Source organism: Chanos chanos, chromosome 1, assembly GCF_902362185.1.
Source record: "Chanos chanos chromosome 1, fChaCha1.1, whole genome shotgun sequence".
NCBI lineage: Eukaryota > Metazoa > Chordata > Actinopteri > Gonorynchiformes > Chanidae > Chanos > Chanos chanos.
Window position 1 is genome coordinate 6,207,211 of NC_044495.1, and position 22,500 is coordinate 6,229,710.

General features: G+C 43.8%; 1 protein-coding gene across 1 annotated transcript in view; it reads right to left on the reverse strand.

Annotated features, from left to right (window-relative positions):
- LOC115817840 (formin-1) overlaps window positions 1-22,500 on the reverse strand; it is a 71,816-nt gene that overhangs the window by 8,267 nt on the left and 41,049 nt on the right. Inside the window, exons 7-15 of the mRNA XM_030780980.1 lie at window positions 21,020-21,107; window positions 17,216-17,277; window positions 16,819-16,907; window positions 15,819-15,948; window positions 15,459-15,605; window positions 14,817-14,876; window positions 14,572-14,692; window positions 6,774-6,866; window positions 337-388 (exon numbers count right to left, since the gene is read on the reverse strand). Coding sequence (XP_030636840.1) covers window positions 337-388; window positions 6,774-6,866; window positions 14,572-14,692; window positions 14,817-14,876; window positions 15,459-15,605; window positions 15,819-15,948; window positions 16,819-16,907; window positions 17,216-17,277; window positions 21,020-21,107 — 842 coding nt within the window. The remainder of the gene's footprint in view (window positions 1-336; window positions 389-6,773; window positions 6,867-14,571; window positions 14,693-14,816; window positions 14,877-15,458; window positions 15,606-15,818; window positions 15,949-16,818; window positions 16,908-17,215; window positions 17,278-21,019; window positions 21,108-22,500) is intronic.

A 22,500-nucleotide genomic window follows, 5' to 3' on the forward strand; every position in this document is an offset into this window, starting at 1 on the left:
CTCCCCCTCTCTTTCTCTCATTCCAGAGGCTTTCTTATCAGCTTACAGCTAATTACTACAGACAGATTTACAAATGACAAGGCCCGCTGCAGCCCGGGGGACCGTGCGGACTCTTATCGAAGAGAAACATGCTAAATAAGAGCTGATGACTTTCTGATGTCTGTAATTCATCTCACTTGTGGTCACTCCCCTCTGAGAGCACCATAACTCAGTCAAGGACTAAAAGCAAGCGCAGAGTTTATCATCCAAAACAGATAAGAAACACTATTTCTTTGCTAGATAATAATAAAGTTTGATAGCGTGTCGCCGCCGCGGGGCGAGAAACGACGTCGATACCTTTTCTGTGCTGCTTTCAGACGCTCGTCCTCCGTCGCGTATTCCGTTTGCGCTGCGGAGAGAAGAAAACAAACAAAATGTGTATTAAAATATGGAAACCATTATGATAGGAAGCTGGAGAGATTTTTTTTTTTAATTTTTTATTATGGTACAAACTCAAATTTTTATTATGGTACAAACTCTTGTCTAGAAACAACAGCTTCTAGACAACAGAATGTTGTAAAGTCTTTAACGATGCAATACTGACAACAGTTGACTCTTACAACAGCACCAATGACATGAAAAAATATTATTACACATAGTTACAACACTATTATATCTCAGAGATCATCTTCCATGTGTAGTATTTATAATCCATGCAGAGTGACAAAATGCACAGCCAATCAGATTGATTCTTCAGCTCTAACGGCAAATCAAACCAGATATATGCCTTTCAGTCCGAGCTGACTCACTGTCATGTCTATGAACTTTCAGGACCCGCAAAAAAAGACTTTCAGACAAAGTATGTGTATGTAATTATACTGATGGAAATCTCTAATATCTGAAACATACACGCATTGATAAAAAAATGTAATCATTTACGTTATATCTTTGCTGTGTGCTCTCTAAACGTCTGAATGTTGAAGTGTGTGTGTGACTTTGTGATGCTTTTGTGGCATGTGGTGCTTTGCTAGCTGACGTTTGCACAAGTGTTGAACTGAAGTTCGTGGGAGCGTATTAAGGTGTGCATATATTGGACTGAATTATTTTGTTAATGTCTTTGTTAGCCATTGTGCGAGATGACTGTGAGTTTTCTGAGGTACGCAACTTGGCTCTTGTGCCCTGTACGAGAACGTCAGGGGAAACAGACGGATTTGTGGAGACCGTTGGAGTGACAGGGTGCGGTGCTAGGAGGGGGAGCTTCTCAGGTTTGCGGGAGCGTGTTCGAACCGCGTTTGAATCAGCGGAGAAACCGTCTGAACGCGTCGAGCCGCGCGCCCGAGCGCGCGCAGGCGTGCGTCTGTGTCAGGTCGAGGTGGTGTGAGCGGAGGTGTACGTGAGTTAGTTAAGGACTCTCCGAGCGTTTGTTGGGAAGCGGGAGTGAGGGCTGAGGCTTGGGGAAATGAAGGCTCCTGTGGAGCAGCGCCATGTAAAAGTCTTTAAATGTAAGGCAGATGTGAGCAGCAGCCAGACCAAGGTGCAAGAATTTATCTAAGGCCCAGAGAGAGCCTGTGATCTCAGATTTACTGCATTTTTCCAGATTCATCCTTTTTTTTACTATGATGGGGGGGACCTTTCCCACTTGAAGATTTAAGAGGGGGAAGTCTCCAAAAAATTGTTCAAAGGCAGGTTTGGGGGTCTTTGGGGAAAGAGGGTGAGCTTAACCAGTAACTGCCCCCTTTTGTTTTCTATTTGCTTGTTGATGTGTGTTTGTCCATGTGCATACCTGTGTGTGGGGTGTATGAAACGTGTGTGTGCGTTTAGGTGTGGGGTCAGTGCATGTTCTATATATCTATGTAAATGTGTGTTCACGCGCGAGTGTGTGTGTGTCTATGTGTGTGTGTGTGTGTGTGTAAGTGAGTGTGTTTGTGTGTGTGAGAGTGTGTGTGTGTGTGTATGTGAGTGTGTCTGTGTGTGAGTGTGTGTATGTGTATGTGTGTGTGTGTGTGTATGTGAGCGCGTGTGTGTTTGGTGGGGGGGGGGGGGGGCTTCGTGGTTGGGTAATGGGCAGAGAGGGGGCGGGCTGTGACCAATGGCGTTTAACTCAGCAGGGGCCGACTGGCGCCTGAGGTCCTCCACTGGTGCGACTGTGTGTGTGTGTGTGTGTGTGTGCATGAAGGTGGCAGAGGTGCTCCTGAGACTGGCCCAGAAAGAGAGAGAAGTAGCGAGAGAGAGAGAGAGAGAGAGAGAAGTAGGGAGAGAGAGAGAGGGAAAGAGAGGGAGAGAGGGAGAGAGAGAGAGAGAGGATGTGTGAATTCTCTCCTTCATCACTCCCCCTCCTTTTCCCTCCCTCCCAGTAAACATGAAACCAGTAGTGGCTAACTGGAAAGTTATGGGACTCGCATGCTGGGAGGGACAATAAATTAGGGTTTTAAAACTCTGACACACGTCTGTAAACCACTGCTTCACCTATCCGTCCCATTAGAAAGCCTCAGAAATTTCAGGTTGATTACAAAAGTTTGTTTGAGCTCCTTCAAACAAGCCACTTCATTGTCATTTAGCTGGACCCTTTTTCACACTGTCCACTGTATATTAATATGTGAAAGTTGTATCGTGGAACAAGATTCTAGATAACTATTAAACACAAAACATTTTTACATTCACGCAGTCACAATTCATACGCCACACATCCGTGCTCCTGTGTGCATGAGATGTCAGTGGCTCTGTGATGCTTACAGTTTGGGAAACAACATGATCACTTGGATTACACTGTCAATGTGATGGATTAAGGAGGTTAAACTACTGCAGATGAATAAAGCATGACTTTTTCATCTATACAAGTCCTTTTTTAAAAAAAAAAAAAAAGACGCAAGCTTCAGCCAATGAAAACACACTCCTTGAGTAAATCTTTACATACCAACATACCAAATGACTGCTATACACCTATTTGGACAGTCATTTGTTGGTACATCACAGACATTCTACAAAACTACCAAAGGACTCTAAATAACAAAACACGTGTACTACATGAAACAACCATGTCAAACGAATTACTCCAGGCTGACACGTGCAGCCAAGCATCAACGGAGTGGAAACAAAGCATTCATAAAGTGACTTGTCCATACAGAGGCACTGGCTGAACTGCGTCTTGTCGGCGTAAAGCTGAGGGAGTCGAGGGGCGGAGCCAGGGGCGGACGCCGGCGAATTGTGAGTGTAATGGGATTACGGGATTATGGATCAATGAGTTTTGGAGATGTAAAACGCGGGGGGAGATCACAGCCAGGTTCAAGAGCCAGTGGTTTTGCGGCATGTCAGTTCAGCTGGGGCTCCCGCAGAGAGCCGGTCTGTAGCTGAGACCAGAGTCATAAAGCATTCATACAGGAGTTATGGGTCTCTACGTCTGTATGGACACAGTCATGTGAACTTGTGAAAAGGCCCGCACTAACCCTAGGTATAGTCAGAGACCACGTCAAAGACTGCGTGAGACAGACAGATTTATCTATGTGACGCAATGAAATGATCTCAACGCACACACACACACACACACACACACACACACACACACACACGGAGGTAGGTAGTGATATCACACACAAACAATAGATCAGCGAAGGCAGATGAGGAAATTATATGAGGAAATAATAAACACAACGGTTATTAAGGATGTGTTATACTTACACCCAAATACAGAGAATAACATCATACACAAACAACAGGCGTATGAAGGCAGATAAGAAGATAATAAAAAAGTCCATAATAATGACACAGACAAGGACATAAGTTACTTACACACACACTCATTCACACACACACACATGCACAAATGGGCATGTGTGAACTCTCTGACAAACACCACACATGGAAAGAAAAGAGGAATATCTGAGATGATTGATGTCAGTGACCCTCCCCTCAGTAGGGGGTCTGTCCAGGTGATTTCTGAGACAAATCACTCATTTCTTAATCCCGGCAGCCGGCCGTGCGTGCCCTACCTCCATGTTCCTTTGCTCAAAACACGCAACCCAGAGAAGTTCTGAGTGTTCACACGCACCAGCCTTTTCCAGGCTGCTTAGAATTCATATCAAGATTAAAAGCAGGAGCGGGGGTACCTGCTCAACTTTCTCTCTCTCTCTCTCTCACTCTCTCTCTCTCTATCTCTCTAACCACATACACACTGGCAAGCATGAAAACTCCTCGTCAACGTCTGCTCTATCTCCAGTTCTGTCCCAGCTCTCCCACTCCATTTGCTTTGTGTACTGGAGCCGCGAAGTCATTATGAAGACGTGGACAAGAGAAATTTTTAGAACTGAGATCCCACCTCAGCAAAAGCACGAGGTGGAGAGCTGGAGGAATCTGTTTATAAGGAGAGGTTTACAAGTTCCTCGCTGGAAAGTTTATGCTCTAAATGTGCTTCTGTTAACCAATCTCGTTCAGGAGCCAATAGCAACTGCTGTGTGTTTTTTTTTTTTCTCTTCTTCGTCGGTCTACTCTGAGATAAAGCGATTTGCCAAAACTCACATGTGGCTCGGACGTAAAAGGTTCGGGTGGATAAACAAACCGAGAAGAAAAGGTATCGTTCCGTTTTTTGTTTTTTTTGGAGTTTTGGTGGCGAGAACCGGGCCGCACCGCACGACCCTGGCCCTGAAACATGAACCCAAAGCACAACTCAATAATTCAGAGAGACCAAATGAAATCTTGGGTTAATTTGTTTATTCCTGACTGTCTCTCTATTAGCCACTCTCATTTTTTGTATATACTAGTGGACCTGGCTAGTGTATCACAGTTTAAAACAAACCAGGACAGCCATTTGGAAGAAGCTATCTTATTACTGAATCCATTTCATCGAGAATAAGGCTGAGACAGAGAGTGCTCTTTATATTTAGAGCGTATTGTTTGTTGGTGAATTGTTTATGTTTACCTATTACGGCAGACATCAAATTGATATCTCATAAACAAAGAAATTGTTAACATTTTTCTGCTGATTCAATATTAGTATTTTCTTCTCTATTCCCCTCCATTTATTTCACTTATTTCATTGTCTGTTTGTCAGCTTTTGGTTTATATGCCTGACTTGTTTGATTCTGTTTCTGATTCTGTTATTTTCCACTCAGCCCGCATATAGTGCATTTAATGCAATCAAATAAAACAAACAGAGAAGTGTTGATTTTATGACTCTTAATGAGCCATTCAGTGTCATTATTAAATTTCAGATGTATTCGCTAAAGACACGGCCAGGAAGAACCTGGAGCCTTTTTTTTTTGTAATCGAGCCATCAGTGACGCAAGAATTCGTCTCCTTGGAAACAGGCTCAAGGGTGGGCCCAGGGCCACGAACAGAACTACTGGCAATGGAACTGAAGGGAAAGTCAGTCTGAAAATCTTGAGGGAAAACTGAAAGTCGAAATCCTGTTGGATGTCATGCACATTTCCACAGACGGCTCTCACATCTTTGTTCTTGTCTTCATTCATGTCAGTCAGGTCCAGTTAATGACAAACGTGTAGATGAGAACAGAACAGCCAGTTTACTGAGAAAACACTGCAAGGACTCTATCTGAAAGTAGGCAGTCCACGCTACGACTGGCAAACAAGTAATAAAACTCCATTTTCATAACAGCGATCAGTTAGGCAGCTCTGTCTCATTTAAAGATTTGACATTGAGACTCAAAGACTCAAACCGACAATAACAGACATCCCAAAACAATCTAACTGTTTTGACAGAGAAAAATGTTTGTTTAAAAACTTTCTGGTTGGCCGATGACAGTTTGTTCTGAACTGGGTTCAAAGATGTCATTTAAACCGAACATTCTATTGACTCCCACATGAGGTTCTGCAGAATGTTCCATTATGACATCACAATCTTTGTGACCATATGTCTCTCACAGCAATGGAAACAGAGGAATTTGGACAGTGCATCACGAAGGGAATAAGCAAAGGCCCAGCATACCCTGTCATGGTGGTCCCCAAACCGTCTCACCAAGGAGAGGGCTAGCCTTTTACAAGCGCTCAGTCAGAGATGTCCTGCCAGCTTTATAGCAGGCCAGAGTACATGCAGCATTTTTAAGGCAACCCGATCCCCATGGCTAGGCCACGTTAGAGCACTCAACTCTCTTACAGTGAAGTTCTCTTCACATTCCTCTGGCCTTGTGCATACAGTTACAACACAGCATGGCCCTAAGGCCAAGGGCAGAGGTCAAAACACCAACAAATACACATAACAGGTCAATTATGGTTTAACACAATCATCTTAAAAGATCTTCTGGCTAGCCAATCAGATACCCGATCCCTTTGATGTTTTTACTGTCACGTTTCATTTGAAACAATAAAAGCAATGATGGTTTAATACTAAATGACGACTTTCTTGGCAGTAACAGTTAAAATTAGGAGAAGATTCTCAAGATGTCAGAAATATAAAACGAAATAATTGGTAGGAAAAAAAAACCCTTGGAAGAAAAAAAAGGATCAACAGATGATGAGAGATACATATAGAAGATTTTGCAGATGCTCAACTTTCCTTCAGCTGCCACGACCCGGGACGAGCGGTTATCTCAGTGAGGTCCACCGCTATCTAAATACACAATCGGTCCAGCCTTCCCATCCTCTCCCTGGCTTTCCGGGCAAACTCATCCTGGGAATCAAAGAAACCTAGACCCTACCAGGGCCATGATTTCGGGGGGGGGGGGACATACAAGATGTAGAATCGAGGACGTCCTCTGGATGCGGCCACCCGAAGAGGAAACCACCACAGGACACCGGTCACAGCAAAGTCATTTGGACACTTTGGCCCTCTCCTGTGTCACTCACCGGTTGAGATGAAAGCTTCCATCTTGTCTTTGAACGGCTGAAGGTGCTCTTCTGGGGAGTTGGCACACACCTTCTGCACTTCTTTCTCGCACGCTAACAGAGAAGAAGAGAGAGAGAGAGAGAGAGAAGAGAGAGAGAGAAAACAAGTGGTTAGCATTTGACATCATTCATTCAGCAGGCAGGCTGGGACGTAGACAAGGGGTGAGATGAGGCGAGGCAAAGGAGAAAGGTAAGGCGACGTAGAACAGCGTTAGTTTATAGAGATACGGAAAGATCAAGAGAGTGGGAAGAGAGGGCGCAAAAGGTAGGCCGTGAGAAAACTGGTACGTAATGTTTTATTATAACGCTCAGGAAAAATCAGAGAGAGCCTTAATGAAGGTCAGGTGAGCTTGTGTATCACATTACCGACACTTTCATAACTGAGTTAAACGGAGCCTTGTGGGAACCAAAAAAAAAAAATGCAAAGAAAGAGAAGCGTGTGCATCTCCACATAAGCATCCCAAACAGATGGCTATTAAAACAAAACCTGGCAACCCCTGTAAACGAGCTTGGGCCGTATTCAAAATGAAACGAGAGACGGAATGCTTTTCATTAGCAGAACAAAGTAATCACACTTGGAGTAACAGTCAAGACAGGATCTTCTGGTGGCAAGTCTTTGAACAAAGAGGTATTTCAAAATCACTTTAACATTCGGCACCAAAAAAAAAAAAAAAGTGATGACAGAGATCTGGCTTTAATATTCATTATTACTTGGCTGCAGTGAGAATCAACGAAGTAAAGCTTTAGGGACAGTTGCCTAAATTTGAGAAGCAATCTGAAGGAGCCCCAGTGTCTGGTACCGCTGTTAGCATTCCTACATTGGGGAAGCTGGCAAGCTAGCCGTTGTTAACGAATCACAATGAGCACACAAAAAGGGAATAACCAGTCGCATCGTTGGACGGCGGACCGTTAAACGGGGTGCCGTCCAATCTTCAGCTCTCGTCCCTGCTACCTCTCACGGCGTACGATCAGTAAACCCGAGGGATAACGGTACCAGATGGTAGGTTCGGCTTGACCCCTCCGCGTGTGTCTGTTGAGCTTTGTTTGTTGTTTGTTCTGATCCGAGCTTTGTTGTCCTGCCAAACAACCCAGCTCACGCGGGCTCAAAGGGGGGGGGGGGGAAAACAAAAAAACAAAACGATGACTTGGCAAAGTTGTCCAATTCCCCCCCCTTTCCAAACAAACTGCAATATACAGAAAAGCTCACATGACTTTCGCACGTTTTTTTAAAAATCTTTTTTCACCTGTTAGTCATTAATGACTGCAATAAATACCTGCATTCGGTTATAATTACATTGCTAAACAAAAAAAAAACAAAAAAAAAGTTGTGGAACAGGAAAGCTGGGTTGTCACTTCAAGTCAAGTGGCTGCCAGCAAGCTCCACAGGGATGAATGACTTAGACAGATGAATATGCACAGAACTCTTCTGGGGGCTAGTCTGGAGAACAAGGGGAAAACATTAGAAGTTCGATTCCAGAACTGAAACCCTACCTTCCTGGAATCCCTTCCCCTTGGCCTCTAAACTACATCTGATCAAACCAGATCAGTATCCACAGCGTGATAAGTCCATGTCGTTTACAGGTTAGTTTAATGGTACATGATATATATATATATATATCTACCCTGTAAAATAACTCCTAGTAACATCTCCAAAAGAGGTTTCAGAGGGATGACGTTTGTAACGGGGCAAACACTTGAGAGGGCTTTTTTTGTGCAGCATTTACGTCGCGCAGACTTTGCGAAGCACCAGTTAATGTTGACAGTCAACTCCCTTGTTACACCAGCAGTCTTCCTAAGACGAGCCTTGACTGGACCGGTCCATCTGGTGAGCGTTCACGAACACGGTGTAAACCCAGCCTGGTTTCCACGGGCACCGACTCTTCAAATTTGAGATACCGTCCTCTCTCATTGTGGCACAGAGAGCACGCAGCCCAAAGAACAAGGCCTTCAAAAGAACGGCAGGGACATCAAAGAAAACAAACCTCTTTCGCCGAGGCCACCGTCTGCCACTTTTGTCAGGCAGCGACGGGCGCACCGTTCTGGAGAAGGCAAAGCCCGTGGGGTTGCTAGGATACCGTGTGTGGCGGATTTACCGTCATTTCCCGAGTTTACAGGCTCACTTTAACTCCTAACTCCTAAGTAGCCTCCCCATGGCCAAGTAATCCCATTACGCTAAATAAATCCATGCTGTTCTCAAATTGACCGGCTAACACTAATCGGGTCCTCTGTACCCACAAACCTGTATTAAGTTACCAATGGCCCAGACGTGCTCCCCTTTTAAACACCAGAGAGCCAACCAGAGAACCAACCTGGCTTTGTCAGTACAAACTTACCCTTTAGTTTCACTGCAAAGACCTCTGAGTTACAATCATTGCCACCTTGCAACCAACCATTCCCGGCAGAGTTAGCACTGAGAAAGCTGCAGATGCGATTGAAAATTCCTGAACAGTTTAAGTCTGAAATTATGTACTGAAATGAGCAAGCAATTAATCGTGGCACAGTTGTTTTTTTTCATTTACTCTTTGTTTGACACTTCTTTGTCTTTCTTAACAATGATGTGGAATCCCCCAATCCCCCAATCACAAATGAATTTATTAATTTGAAATGTTTGCTCTAGCCAGTAAAATATTACTAGAGGCGCGATGCAAATCCAGTGAATACCCACGCCAAATATCTGACTGGAACTTCCACGAGGCTTCTGGCAAGTAAGCTATGTTCACTGGGTAGATTTCGGTGACTTACAGAATGTATAACCATATCAGTGATACATGTAGACAGCTTCAGTCCTGGGACGCTAGAGCCTGCTAACTTTCAACCTCGATTTGTAATTAGGAACAACTTTCTGCCTTGCATATTGGGTTTGCAGTCATAGTGGCTTTGTGGTCTGGTATTGCTGTTAGTCTTTCAGTTCAGATGCTGTCCCCTCCTATATATGCTACACAGAGGGCCCAGAGATACTTCCGAGAAAAACGACATCATTCAGTAACTGTGCTAACTCACTGCAGAAGAAAACATTTGCAGAAAACTGAATGTAAATCATGGGAAATCTGAAAAACAAAAGGGCATTAAATGCCCACATGAATCCCCTGTATTTCAACTGCCAGACTTGTGGGTCAGACAGAAGTTTGATTACAATGCACATGAGCCATGTAATTACCTTAGGAAAAAAAAAACAAAAAAAAAACAACCACGACTACAAAAACAAGGCCACCATGCATTTCCTCAAAACACTAAACAAGACCCTGTCCAGTTCACTGCGGACGCAACAAGCAAAACAAACATCGGTGTCTCGAGAGGAGCAGATGTTTTGGTGATCAAGCAGAAGATGCAACCAGCGAAGGTAAATAAACCTTACTTAACACAAACTGTTTCGTGTAACGGGTTATCAAAAAATAGCTTTGGAGCCATGTATGTCTGTGGTTCTGAACGAAACAATGACAGGGCAAGAATTTAGAAATGCTGAAACTGAAATGAGGGTAGGCTACATGAACTTGTGGAGAACTTAGCCACCGTCTGCAGCGCAAAGGGACTCTCCAGGCCCCTTGGTTATTCCCGAAGGTTGCAACATACACGGAGCCAACACAGGACACGGGGACAATGAATGTGGAAGAAGAAAGGGGGGAAAAAAAAAAAATTCCCCAGCTTGGACCAGTATTCCGGGACTTGACAAGTGTGGTTTCGAGAGCCTCGTCGCTTTGATGTGTAAAGAGAACCTTTATACGACCGCAGAGGCTGACCTTGGCATTCGGGCTACCAGTCATTCCGCGCTGATCCAGACGATGTTGCTTTATTATTTTGGAAAATCAGCTGCAGGGGTGTATTTTTTTTTTCTTTTTTGAAGAATGCAAAACAAAGACACATCAATCAGATCTCTATGGTAAGTAGTGTAAAATAAAAGTTTTTTGTTTCTTCAGCACAATGACAAATTTAAAAAAAATAAATCAATAAAATAAATAAATAAAAAAACACAGATAAATAAAAACATGTTGCTAAACTCACACACAAACACACACACACACGCAGATATATATGGAGCATATGTATATATATATATATACAGTATATGCTCCAATTTGAGAACACAGTTTATTGATGTAACTTTTTTTGAAAAAAAAAAAAACAAAACGTTCTCCCGTCCATCGGTGTATTTTCAGCAGAGGTTAGGCCTCTCCACGGTCTGCCTGGCAGTTCTGGGTTATTTATATCATACTGAGGGCCATTTCCATCAGCACAAAGCTGAGGCATTTCTGCAGATAATCCACAATTATATACAACCCCAGAGAGCTGTCAAAGAGCCTGGTATAAATCCTAGCTATTACCTTATACCGGGCAGGGATCTCAAAGTGGAGACGAGGCTCGCTCATCCTCATAAATCAACCTCTATCGTCGCTCTCCTCCCCCTCTCCCTCTATCTGCTGTTGGACACTGATTATGGGGAGGATGCCTTTGGCTTTTCTTGCTTTGATATGAAACTTGAATATTGAATCTTGTGAAGACAACCACATGCAGTGAAGTCTTTATCTAGGATGGGCAGGTCGACCGAGGTACGGTTTGAAACGCAACGGCAAAGATGCCTGAGAAAACAAGAAACAACCAACTGGTCGTGTCTGTAAAAAAAAAAAAAGAAAAAGAAAAGAAAAGAAAAGGTCTTGTGTGACAATTTTATGTTTCCCATCTGGAAATAAAGCATACAACTTCACCCCATTGGCCATAAGCTCTGAATTTTCTCAGCGTCGGAATCTCTACAGTTTTATACATTACTTACAAAAGAGAAAGCGGGAAAGAGAGAAAGAGAGAAGAACAGAGAGAGACAGAGGGAGAGAGAGTGAGAGAGAGAGAGTGAGAGACAGAGAGGGAGAGAGAGAGAGAGAAAGAGACAGAGTGTGAGAGAGAGAGGGAGAGAGAGAGAGGGAGAGAGAGCGAGAAAGAGAGAGAGAGAGAGGGAGAGAGAGAGAGAGAGAAAGAGAGAGAGGGAGAGAGAGAGAGAGAGAGAGAGAAGAGTGTCTGACAGAGGAGTACTGAAATTGAGAGCACCATGCTGTGCCTCTGTTTTATGAGGGTCTCGCCAAAGATTTGCGTCTCATGTTAGAGATTACTCAAATTAAAGACATTTTTATACCTTTACTGCTAAATATAGCACTTTTCATTATGTTAAATATAGTTCTGCTGCTAAACATACTAACTGCTAAATATACTTCATATCTGTGCTGCTAAATACAGTGTTTATTTTCCCCACAAGAACCTGTTGCTATGGTGAATGAGAGGTCTTAGAGGATGCAATCCAGTTGGTCAGTGAAGTCAGAATGCCACTGAAGAGCAAGATTCATAGACAGAACGTTTTTGGAGCATTGTTAGAGAAGAGACTCCAAACATGCTGTCTGCAGGCCAGAAAAGAGCAAAAGGTCATATTCCTAATTAGAAAACATGCCTGGACACAGAATGTTATGGCAGTTCATAATTTTTAAACGTTTTAAAAGTTTTTTTTTGTTTTTTTCACTACGATTTGTTTGAACAGTTATATCAAAGAAAATAACAACGTTGTGTTTGTAATTGCATGTGTATGTTTCTTTTTATTTTTTCAAATGAGAAAAATTATGACACAGAATGAGAGCGAGAGAGAGAGAGAGAGAGAGAGAGAGAGAGAGAGACAGCGACAGAGACAGAGAGAGGGGGATAGAGAGAGACTGAGAGAGAGGGAGAGAGAGAGAGAGAGAGAGAGAGAGAGAGAGAGAGAGAGACAGCGACAGAGACAGAGAGAGGGGGATAGTGAGAGAGAGAGAGAGAGAGAGAGGGGGGGGGAGAGAGAGGGGGGGGGGAGAGAGAGAGAGAGCGAGAAAGAGAGAGAGAGAGAGAGACTGTAAGACCAGAGTGAGAGTGAGACAGTTGAGGCAGCAGATGGACGACCTGCCACTGGAGCCGGTTGCAAATGAATATCTTACAAGTGCGTAGTGAAACTGACAGACAAGTGAGGGGGAGAAGAGTGGCGTGCTAGTAAGGAGGACAAAACTATGAGGGCGAAATAGTTTGAAACATCCTGGTTCACCGAGTGCTGTGTGAAAGCTCTTCTTCAGAAACTGACCAAGAAAACTGGGGCTACGGTAAACACCACAGGGCCTAACAATGAGCACTGATAGTATGGCTCCACACAGACAAATTCCCAATACTCAACAACAAAACAGAGACAGAGCTGATTCAAAGGTCCCTTCCTCCCTCTATCCCCCCCCCCCCCCCCCCCTATCCGTCTTTCCTATGCCGAGAACAGAAGTGGAACATCATAATGTCCTTTTTTTGCTGACACTTGACAAGATATCAAAGTCCTGGGACCTGCCCCATTGGGCCATGGTAGCATAGCAACAACCAATCACCCAATGACAGGGCACCACGCCATGACTCAAACGTACCCGCCTTACTTGTTTAAGATCGAGAAATTCTTGGTACTAGCAAATGTAGGACGTTGTACTAGTTTGGCCTCGTCTGTACTAGCGCAGGCTCCTCTGTACTAGAACAAGCTCCTCCATAATGACATAGGCTCCTTTATACTAGCATAACATCACCTCTTCTGTACTAACACAGGCTCCTCTGTACAAGCATGACATAAGCATTGCTATACCAGTGTCGGCGCCTCTGTGCTATCATAGGCCCCTCCTACCTGTGACCCCAGCTCAAATGTAAATGACTATTTGAATAATGAAGAACAGTCTGTTACTTCAGGGTGCTTTGTTATAGCTGAGTATAAATATTTATTCATGCTGGTTGGTGGTAAATACATAAAAAAAAAAAAAAAACGGAGTCGTAAGCTGACTTTCCAAAAAACAACGAGAATTCGAGCTTTCTATCCCGTGCCAATACCCCGAGGACACCCGGGCGAGACTTTTAAATATTTTTCTCCCCCCCCCTCTTTTTTTTTTTGTTGCGGTACAGATCAAATGCTTCGGCCCTTATTCTACATTTATTGTCTTTTAGTCTTCCATTTTTTCCTAATAAATGACTGACGGACAGACGCGGTCCCGAGACTCTTTCTCCCTCAGACTCTTTATGTTTCTTTCGCCTCGGGTCAGTGAGGATCAAGCTTTAACAGTGATCTGCCGAAGAGAGGGGCGAAGAGAGAGAGCATATCTAATTGCTTTCACATGCCGAATTATTGGTTGATTTAAATGATCACAGACACAGCAGGGCCGCGGGGCATGACCTTCGACCTCTGGGCGGCCCAATGGAGAGATGGGCAGACGGTACCGGGTATGACATGCCCGTCTTGTTGCTGAGAATGAATGACTAACTAACTAACTAACTAACTAACTAAATAAATAAGTGAGAATGTAATTAATTCTAAATGTAAAAAAAATCTAATAGAATTTAAAAAAAAAAACAAAAAAAAAAACGTTTTTTGCTCAGAGTCAAGCTGCCAGGTCTCTGTCACCACGTGAAGGATGTAAAAGGTTTTGCCAAGATCCTCTTTGCTCATCTAAGTGTCTTTTTGGCAAGAGCGAGGAGGACATTTTTTGTACCGGTGTGAATTTGCATTTGGTGTTTAACTCCACCAAAAAAAAAAAGAACATCCTGGTTGAGGAAATGCATTACAAATAAACATAAAATAAAAAGTGTATTACAAGGACATAAGTAACAAAGCGCGTTTTACTGCTATGGAAAACAACCAAAACCATTTCTGGTTTTTCTGACAACTCACTGGTTCTTATTTTAAGATCTGCCACAGTTTTAAGGGCTTTAAAGTTGCACATCGTCTTGAGTGTGACTACTTTACCGTTTAGATCTTTCCGGAGCTTCCTGAGGTCCTTTTCGAGGTCTTCGAACTTGACCTGAGCAGCAAGGAAGAGGTCCTGAGGCTCGAGCAACGGAAACACGCTCTTGTCCGTCCCGGCGTGCTGTGAAAAAAACAAAAAAACAAAAATCGACCCAGTGGTCAGTCAAAACGTGGCCCACGTCTAAACCACAGTGACTTCAGTTCTTCCACCAAATGATGGTCGTTTATCACTGGAATCGCTCTACCTCATCCATGTAGCGCAGGTAGTAGGACACCACGTAATCCACCAAACTGATGCGATTGTCCTGGTGCGGAGGTATGGAAGCCATTAGAGCAACAACAACAGAAGAAAAAAGACAAACAACATGTGCACGATTTGAACAGATCTTTACGTAAATATACGGTAATTTGAGTTCATTGGAACTGAATCAGCAGGATCCAGTTGGAGCCAGAGGGAACATCACAGGGACGTGCAGGGTATTCCACAAAGGAGAACTGCTCAGTTAGTCAGAGAACTTGAGCCAGAGAGCATCTCCAAATTCTCCAAACGCAGAACTGTGAAGGAACATTCCTCTCGGACTGACTTGACTTTTGGCTCCAGTCATCTGTCAAACTGAGAAATCCTGCTTTGTGGATTACCCTACTGGACTGAATTAAAAAGTGCTAATTCCAACGCACTGAATCACTTGGGTATTAACAGGAAAAAAAGGACTGGTACTAAGAACTGAGTTCTACAGAATGAATTAGTTATTTATTTCATTCTTTATTATCTTTCCTTAAGTCTTTATTTTACTCTTTAAAATAATCAGACTTAGGACAGATATGTTGATCAAAGTGGGCGGAGCCTAATCGTGTCGATGGGAAGAGATGAATACTGTTAGTGATACCCTGCTCTTCACATCCTTCAGCTTGGGTAGAATCTCCAGGCCGAACCCATCAGCCTGGCCTCTGGTTCGGTTCCCTCCGTTCATGTAGTTCCCAAAGGCCAGAACCAGGCCCATCACTTTTTTAACGCTGTCACGCTCCAAAAGACCCTATGGATACACGCACACACACACACACACACACATCCACACACACACACACATCCACATCAGATCTTATTGAACAACACACATCTGAGCTCTGAAATACCTCACATGAACCGTTCCCTCTCTGTTTTGTCTCCAGTCTCTGTTTGGCCGTAAACAGGACATCAGCTCTGTTTTCCGACCGCATGAGGCCGGTGTTGCCATCTGCTGCCGTACCTTACATATGGTCGCTATGATCTCCACTTTGCCGTGGACAGAAGAGATGCAGTCCAGGAAGACCGACTGGAATATGATACAGTGAGCTCGGCCAGCGAAGTCCGGAATCTGCGAGAGCTCGTACAGGAACCTACGGTCGGGGAAAAGAGGAAAACGGCGTTGATCCGCACCTTCTGTTAAGAGTGATGCTACTTTGTTCTGAGTTTACATATGCAGTAAGAAACCGATTCAACAGGAGAGCTATTCTTTATCTATTACATAAACACGCTTAATGAAATGACTCGAAAGTAAAAATACACATGGCGGACAGAAACCGTGCTCTCTCCGATAGATAAATTAAAAAAAAAAAAAGAGAAAAAAGAAAAAATCTGGCTGCAATTAAAGCGAAGATCACAAGCGTGAGTCACTGCAGTTCAGACAATGATTTAAACGTGGTCTCGCGCGCGTGTGTCAGAGACGCAGTCGAACATCCCGTGTGATTAGCTTGTTGATGGAGACCCTCGCTAAGGAGTTATGACTCAGAGTGGCAAGAGAGCCAAAAGTCAAACAGGGCAAACCCGTTCACAGATGTTGTGCTTTACCCGCGTGAGCCACGGTCAAAAGAGCTGGTCTCAATCAGTCCCTTCTAAACATCCCCACTTCTCACTGAGACGGAAGGCCTTTTTTCCAGAAGGTTCTCTGACCCTATCTTAAAACCAGAGAGAGTCACCCTCAAATGTAGGAGTAGAAGGTCCTGGCCAACCTCAAAAATGGCCTGATTGCATACCGGGGCTAGCGATGATATATCAACGCTTAAATGAGGTATGCACAGTTTATTTTCAGGGGGGAAGTAAAGAAATAAACACGATATGAAAGAGCTTAATGACTGTTTAAAGCGAACGCTATAACAGTCACAAAACGGTAACAAAAGCAATTTCAATTGCTAGAGAAACTGAGGGGAACGGAGGGAGGGGGAAAGAAAAAACGGAAGTGAAACCGCGTGTGTGTATGTTTGTCTTACTGTTCAGGTTTGTCCAGTAATTTGACCTCATCTTCCTTTGAGGTTTCGAAGTGTTTTTTGATCTTCTCCAATTCATCACTCTGCGCTCTCTACAAAGATCAACAAATGTCAACAAAATGCGATTACACGCATAAACAAACAGACGTTACCAAAAAAAAAAAAAAAAAAAAAAAAAAAAAAAAAAGGTTTTGGGCGCTGATCACAACACTATGAACGAGGTCTAGAGAATTAATTTACCCAGAGAACAAGCACTGACATCATATCAAGGCAAGTTCTGAGCAAACAGCTGTTTTTAAGCATTTTGTATCATAAAAAAACATTGGAAAAGAGAGCGCTAGGTTCATTTGAATTCCTCTACGCTATCCGATTACTTAGACGTACATTTCTGAATACTCACATTTTCATATAAAGCTTCAATCGTCTCCAAGTCCACCACAGAGTTGTCCACAGTCAAAACAGCTGCAACAGTAAACCAGTTTATTAGAAGCAATTGCACACATACACATACACACACACACACACACATACACATACAGAGAGAAGGGGAGAGAGAGAGAGAGAGAGAGAGAGAGAGAGAGAGAGAGAGGGAGAGAGAAAAGCTCAACCAAGCATGCTGTCTTAATTACTGCTTATCCCAAATTTAGAAAAGCGTGCTTATTTTCTTCTGGAAATATTGGTTAAATAAACAGCTGGTGCTGTTTCCTAAGCTGTGAAAGGAAGCCTAAAGACAAGCAGGTTGACGCGGACGTGTTTGTGGTCGACACTCAGACTGCCAGGGAAAGTCCAAACACAGTGAGCATAAATGGGTACAGCACAAATTATGACAGTTAGACACAGATGTGGAGCTCCACCAATGTATCATTTTTGTGTTGTATGTAAATATTTAATACATGTGGTTCAGGCTGAACCCCTAATAGCAAACAAAAGGGCATCACTTGTTTGAAAACCTGGCAACCACGCTAAACAAAACAAAACAAAACATTAAAAGAAACACATAAGCTACGAAAACCGCACAAATAAAGAAATCCGACATATCCAAACTATTTCATATAACCAGTGTTGTTGTTGTTGTTTTTTTTTTCTATAAAGTATTAAAGACAGTATTCGCGGACACTGGGGTGAAGTGCGTGTTGGGTTATGGCTGGAGTCAGAGTTAGGCTCACACACATACAAAGACTGGCCCTGTACACACACACACACACACACACACACGAGGGCTAAGCCTCATGGCCACGGGTCACTGCCCAGAGCCTGTAACTGCTTAACCTTGGAGACCTGAACAGAGAACCACCACAGTCCTACATAATGATCTCCACAGCACTGAGGAGAGGAGAGGAGACGAGAGAGAGGAGATGAGAGGAGAGGAGAGGAGAGGAGAGGAGAGGAGAGGAGAGGAGAGGAGAGGAGAGGAGAGGAGAGGAGAGGAGAGGAGAGGAGAGAGGAGAGGAGAGGAGAGAGGAGAGGAGAGGAGAGGAGAGGAGAGGAGAGGAGAGGAGAGGAGAGGAGAGGAAAGGAGAGAGGAGAGGAGAGGAGAGGAGAGGAGAGGAGAGGAGAGGAGAGGAGAGAGGAGAGGAGAGGAGAGGAGAGGAGAGGAGAGAGGAGAGGAGAGGAGAGGAGAGGAGAGGAGAGGAGAGGAGAGGAGAGGAGAGGAGAGGAGAGGAAAGGAGAGGAGAGGAGAGGAGAGAAGAGAGGAGAGGAGAGAAGAGAGGAGAAGAGAAGAGATGAAAGGTCAGGATGGGATGTCAAGACCTAAAAAGCAAAATCCACAGGGATCTGTGGGTTGTCAGTGAATATACTTCACTGTTTAAAAGAAGGAAAAAGAAAGAAAAAAAAAAACCTCCAGGCAGTGTCTTGTCATCAGGTTACAGGCGGTAAGCATTGAGAGCTGAAGGCAGCTGACTGACTGCAGTAGCAGTGTAAGAAACTGTCTGTTTGGTCTGTCCTGAGTAAGAGACTGTCTGTTTGGTCTGTCCAGAGTAACAGACTGTCTGTTTGCTCTGTCCTGAGTAACAAACTGTCTGTTTGGTCTGTCCAGAGTAACAAACTGTCTGTTTGGTCTGTCCTGAGTAACAGACTGTCTGTTTGGTCTGTCCAAAGTAACAGACTGTCTGTTTAGACTGTCCAGAGTAACAAACTGTCTGTTTGGTCTGTCCTGAGCAACAGACTGTCTGTTTGGTCTGTCCAGAGTAACAGACTGTCTGTTTGGACTGTCCAGATTAACAGACTGTCTGCCTGGTCTGTCCAGAGTAACAAACTGTCTGATTGGTCTGTCCAGGCTGCAGTGTCTTCCAGATGAGTCTCAGAGCACAAGGATCCTCAAGTTATCGGCACTCATCTCAAGAGGCCGTGGAAAAAGGTAAAATTTCAGAGCCTTATTCAGACAGATTATTTGTGTGGCCGGTCAGTCAAACACCACACCAGAGGAGGAACTGGGTCCCTCTTGGTCCTCTGAGGGGGGTCCGGAAATTTCTCTACACCCTTCAGATCAAAGCCTGCTGGTCGCCTCACTTTGGTCCCTCTATTTCTCACTCTTTGAGTGTGTCGGGTGTAGGTGTGTGTGTGTGTGTGTGCACGTGTGTGTAGTCACATTTTGGTCATAAGGGTCCTTGGCCACCCCTCCCTTCCTCTCTCTTTCCCTCTCATTCTTCCCGCACAAGGTAACCGGAGCACACGTTCCTTAGCCTCCAAACACACAGGACATACAACAACGTACCCACCCACCCTGACACACACACACACACACACACACACGCCGCCCCTGTCCCAGGCAGCTGTAATTACATTAAATGTTCCATGTCTTTTTAATTTGCCAACAAAGAGGCGCAAACAGACATGCTGCTAGAAGCCCTCAGCAAAAGCTTATTAAGCATGAGAGCACGACTGTCACTCTCTGATTGTCCGTTCACCTACACCTCCCATTAAAAACCAAAGGAAGTCAACACACGCTGGGAGAGTCAAAGACCTTTTATTAGAGGTTCTTTACCTAAATATTGACAGAAAGAAGGAGAAAGAAAGAGAGAGAGAGCAAGAGAGAAAGAGAGAGACAGAGAGAGAGAGGGAAGAAGAAGAAGAAGAAGAAGAAGAAAAAAAAAAAGAATGGGTTTTGAACACTAAACTGGCAGCTTGGCCCAATGTGCGATGCTGGCTTGTGTGGCGGCGTGTTTTATGTGGTGGGGTGAGTGTCGGTAGTGTGTGATGGAGCGTTTACACAAACTCTGATCATTAGTGGGGTGTCACTCCCATTAGACGCTGGAGATTGTCAACGGCAACAATAAACAGATCCGCGGAGCCGCATACTCAGACACACAGGCGCTTGCCAAGCGAGAGCTGTCCCCAGCAACCCTCGGAACGTGAAAAAAATGACTAAACCGATGTTTTATACAGCGTGTCATACACACTCTCGCAAACGTATTCGCACACGCACACATATATAAACTGTGAATTCATACAAGACTTCTCTCTCTCGTTCTCTCTCATGGTCGCACACACACACAGACGCTACCTTTCTCAGACCTCCTGTTTCTATTCCTGCCTTCCCATCCCCTCATACCCCCCCCCTCGCACCCCCCCTTTTGATTAAAATGGAAAAAAAAAAAAAAAAAACCTTGAGAGGGAGGCATGGTAACTACATAACAGGTGAAGGAAATGTCTAATCTGTTGGACTGATGACTGCCATTCCTGAGCGACTCACTCACTCAAGACTTTCACACATTCTTTTTTTTTTTCTGTTTGTTTTATTTTGTTTGTTCTCGAGACTTAGCGCTTAATGCATGAGGAAATTCACAAAAGCGCAATTTTGGAAATACATCAAGTGGAGAGTGTGAATCGTGTATTGCTCACACTTCCTCTCTCTCTCTCTCTTTCTCACTCTCACTCTAAAAATAACTCATCTGTGTGTACATCTGTGAGTTATCATGTGAATTTTTTCCTTTGATAGACGTTAAAAAAAACCCTCCAAAGATATGGCTGTTTAATTGCACCAGCAACAGCTCTTTAGTCACACATACGGGATATGGATTGAAACAGACAGAGACGCATTAAAAGGCAATAAAACATTGTTAAAAATAAATAAATAAAAACTGCAGAGGTTCACATCGTATGGTCATAACATAACAAACATGTTTTAGTGGTGAGTTACAATGGTGTTCGTAAGACCACATTGTAACAATGCAGGACTAGGCTGAGTATATAAACTACTCACCATGCTGAATGTCTTTCATCTCCAGATGAAGGCTGGATATTAGTATGCCCACTGCCTGTGAACGCTTCCCATCCAATAACTTGATAATCTGGCGAGAGAGGGTCGAAACGTAATCAATACATTTCTGTTAAGTAAACACACCAGAACTGAATTGACCCTGAGAGAGAGTTTACACTGACTGTCCCTGAACAGATTCAACTCCTGGATTTAACACTTGGAGAATGTGCCATGATACACTGCGTACACAGTATGGTTTCAAATTCCTCTATACATCATTGTGTGTGTGTGCGCGCGTGTGTGTATGCACTAGTATGCCCACTTCAACTAAACTGGTGAGGAGGGATGATCTGTTCAGTGTATCTCTCCATCTGTCCTGAATGTGTGTGTGTGTGTGGGGGTGGGTGGGTGTGGGGGGCATGACAGTGCTGATTTCTTATTGGTTTTAATTTCACACTTTCTTTATGATGCTTTTGGGTGTCTATCCACAAAGACATCCTGTCACACTCACAGTACTGACTGATTACAGCAGTTCACTCACAGGTATGATACAGAACCTGTATCGGTCACCTGTGGAAAAACAAACGACATCAAAAACGCTGAGAATATTACCTGCATCAAAAACTACAGAGAAAAAAAGTCTCTTAAAAGGCACATACTATCAAAATTATGAAACGGTGGGAAGTTTTTAAAAAAGGCTAAAAATGGAACCATAAAAGGACATCTTTCGAGTCTGGAAGAGCAGGCGAGGTTTTTTTTATAACAAACTATAAATTCACGGGATTTTTATTTGTACCTACACATGGTCACAATTACTTATGACTGAATTCCCCATAAAGACAGAAAGTGTTTTTGGCAAGGTAAAGCCCCGCTTTAAAAGTTAATGTCTCGGCCTTCTTCATTAGGTAGCAGTGCATGCTATTACTTGCGCTGGGCTACCGAGGCGTTCAGTGGGAACCGAAGCGAGGGTCTTTAGAAGTGCGTATTGCGTTTCAGACAAAACGAGGGCATGCTGCTTCTGCATTCATTATTAATGTCACAGGGGATCCCTCCCTCACTTTCCCTCCCCATAGATACCGGAGAGAATAAGAGATGCCTTTCCGACACCTTTATTAAACCCGTGCGCTAAAAAAAAAAAAAAAAATAGAAATAAAGAAAAACATCCGAACAATGTCGCCAGACATCTTCTCAGGTAACAGCGCCGTTGTAGCACACATAACCTTCAACTACTGTCCTCTTCCATCTCTAATAGATACCTGTGTTCGCGCTAAAGTTGGTATCAGCAGCAAACATTTCAACAGGGCACGATTTAGGGCTTCGGTTAGCTTCTTTGCCTTTATGTGAGACCGTCCGACAAATCTTGAGGTGCACTCTAGGGAGAATAACATCTTGGATTCACACAGAGCTTTTAGACTCACGTGGGATTGTATCCCAGTAATTCTCAAATTTCCGAGGTTTTGAAATCTGAATACCGTAATCCGCCT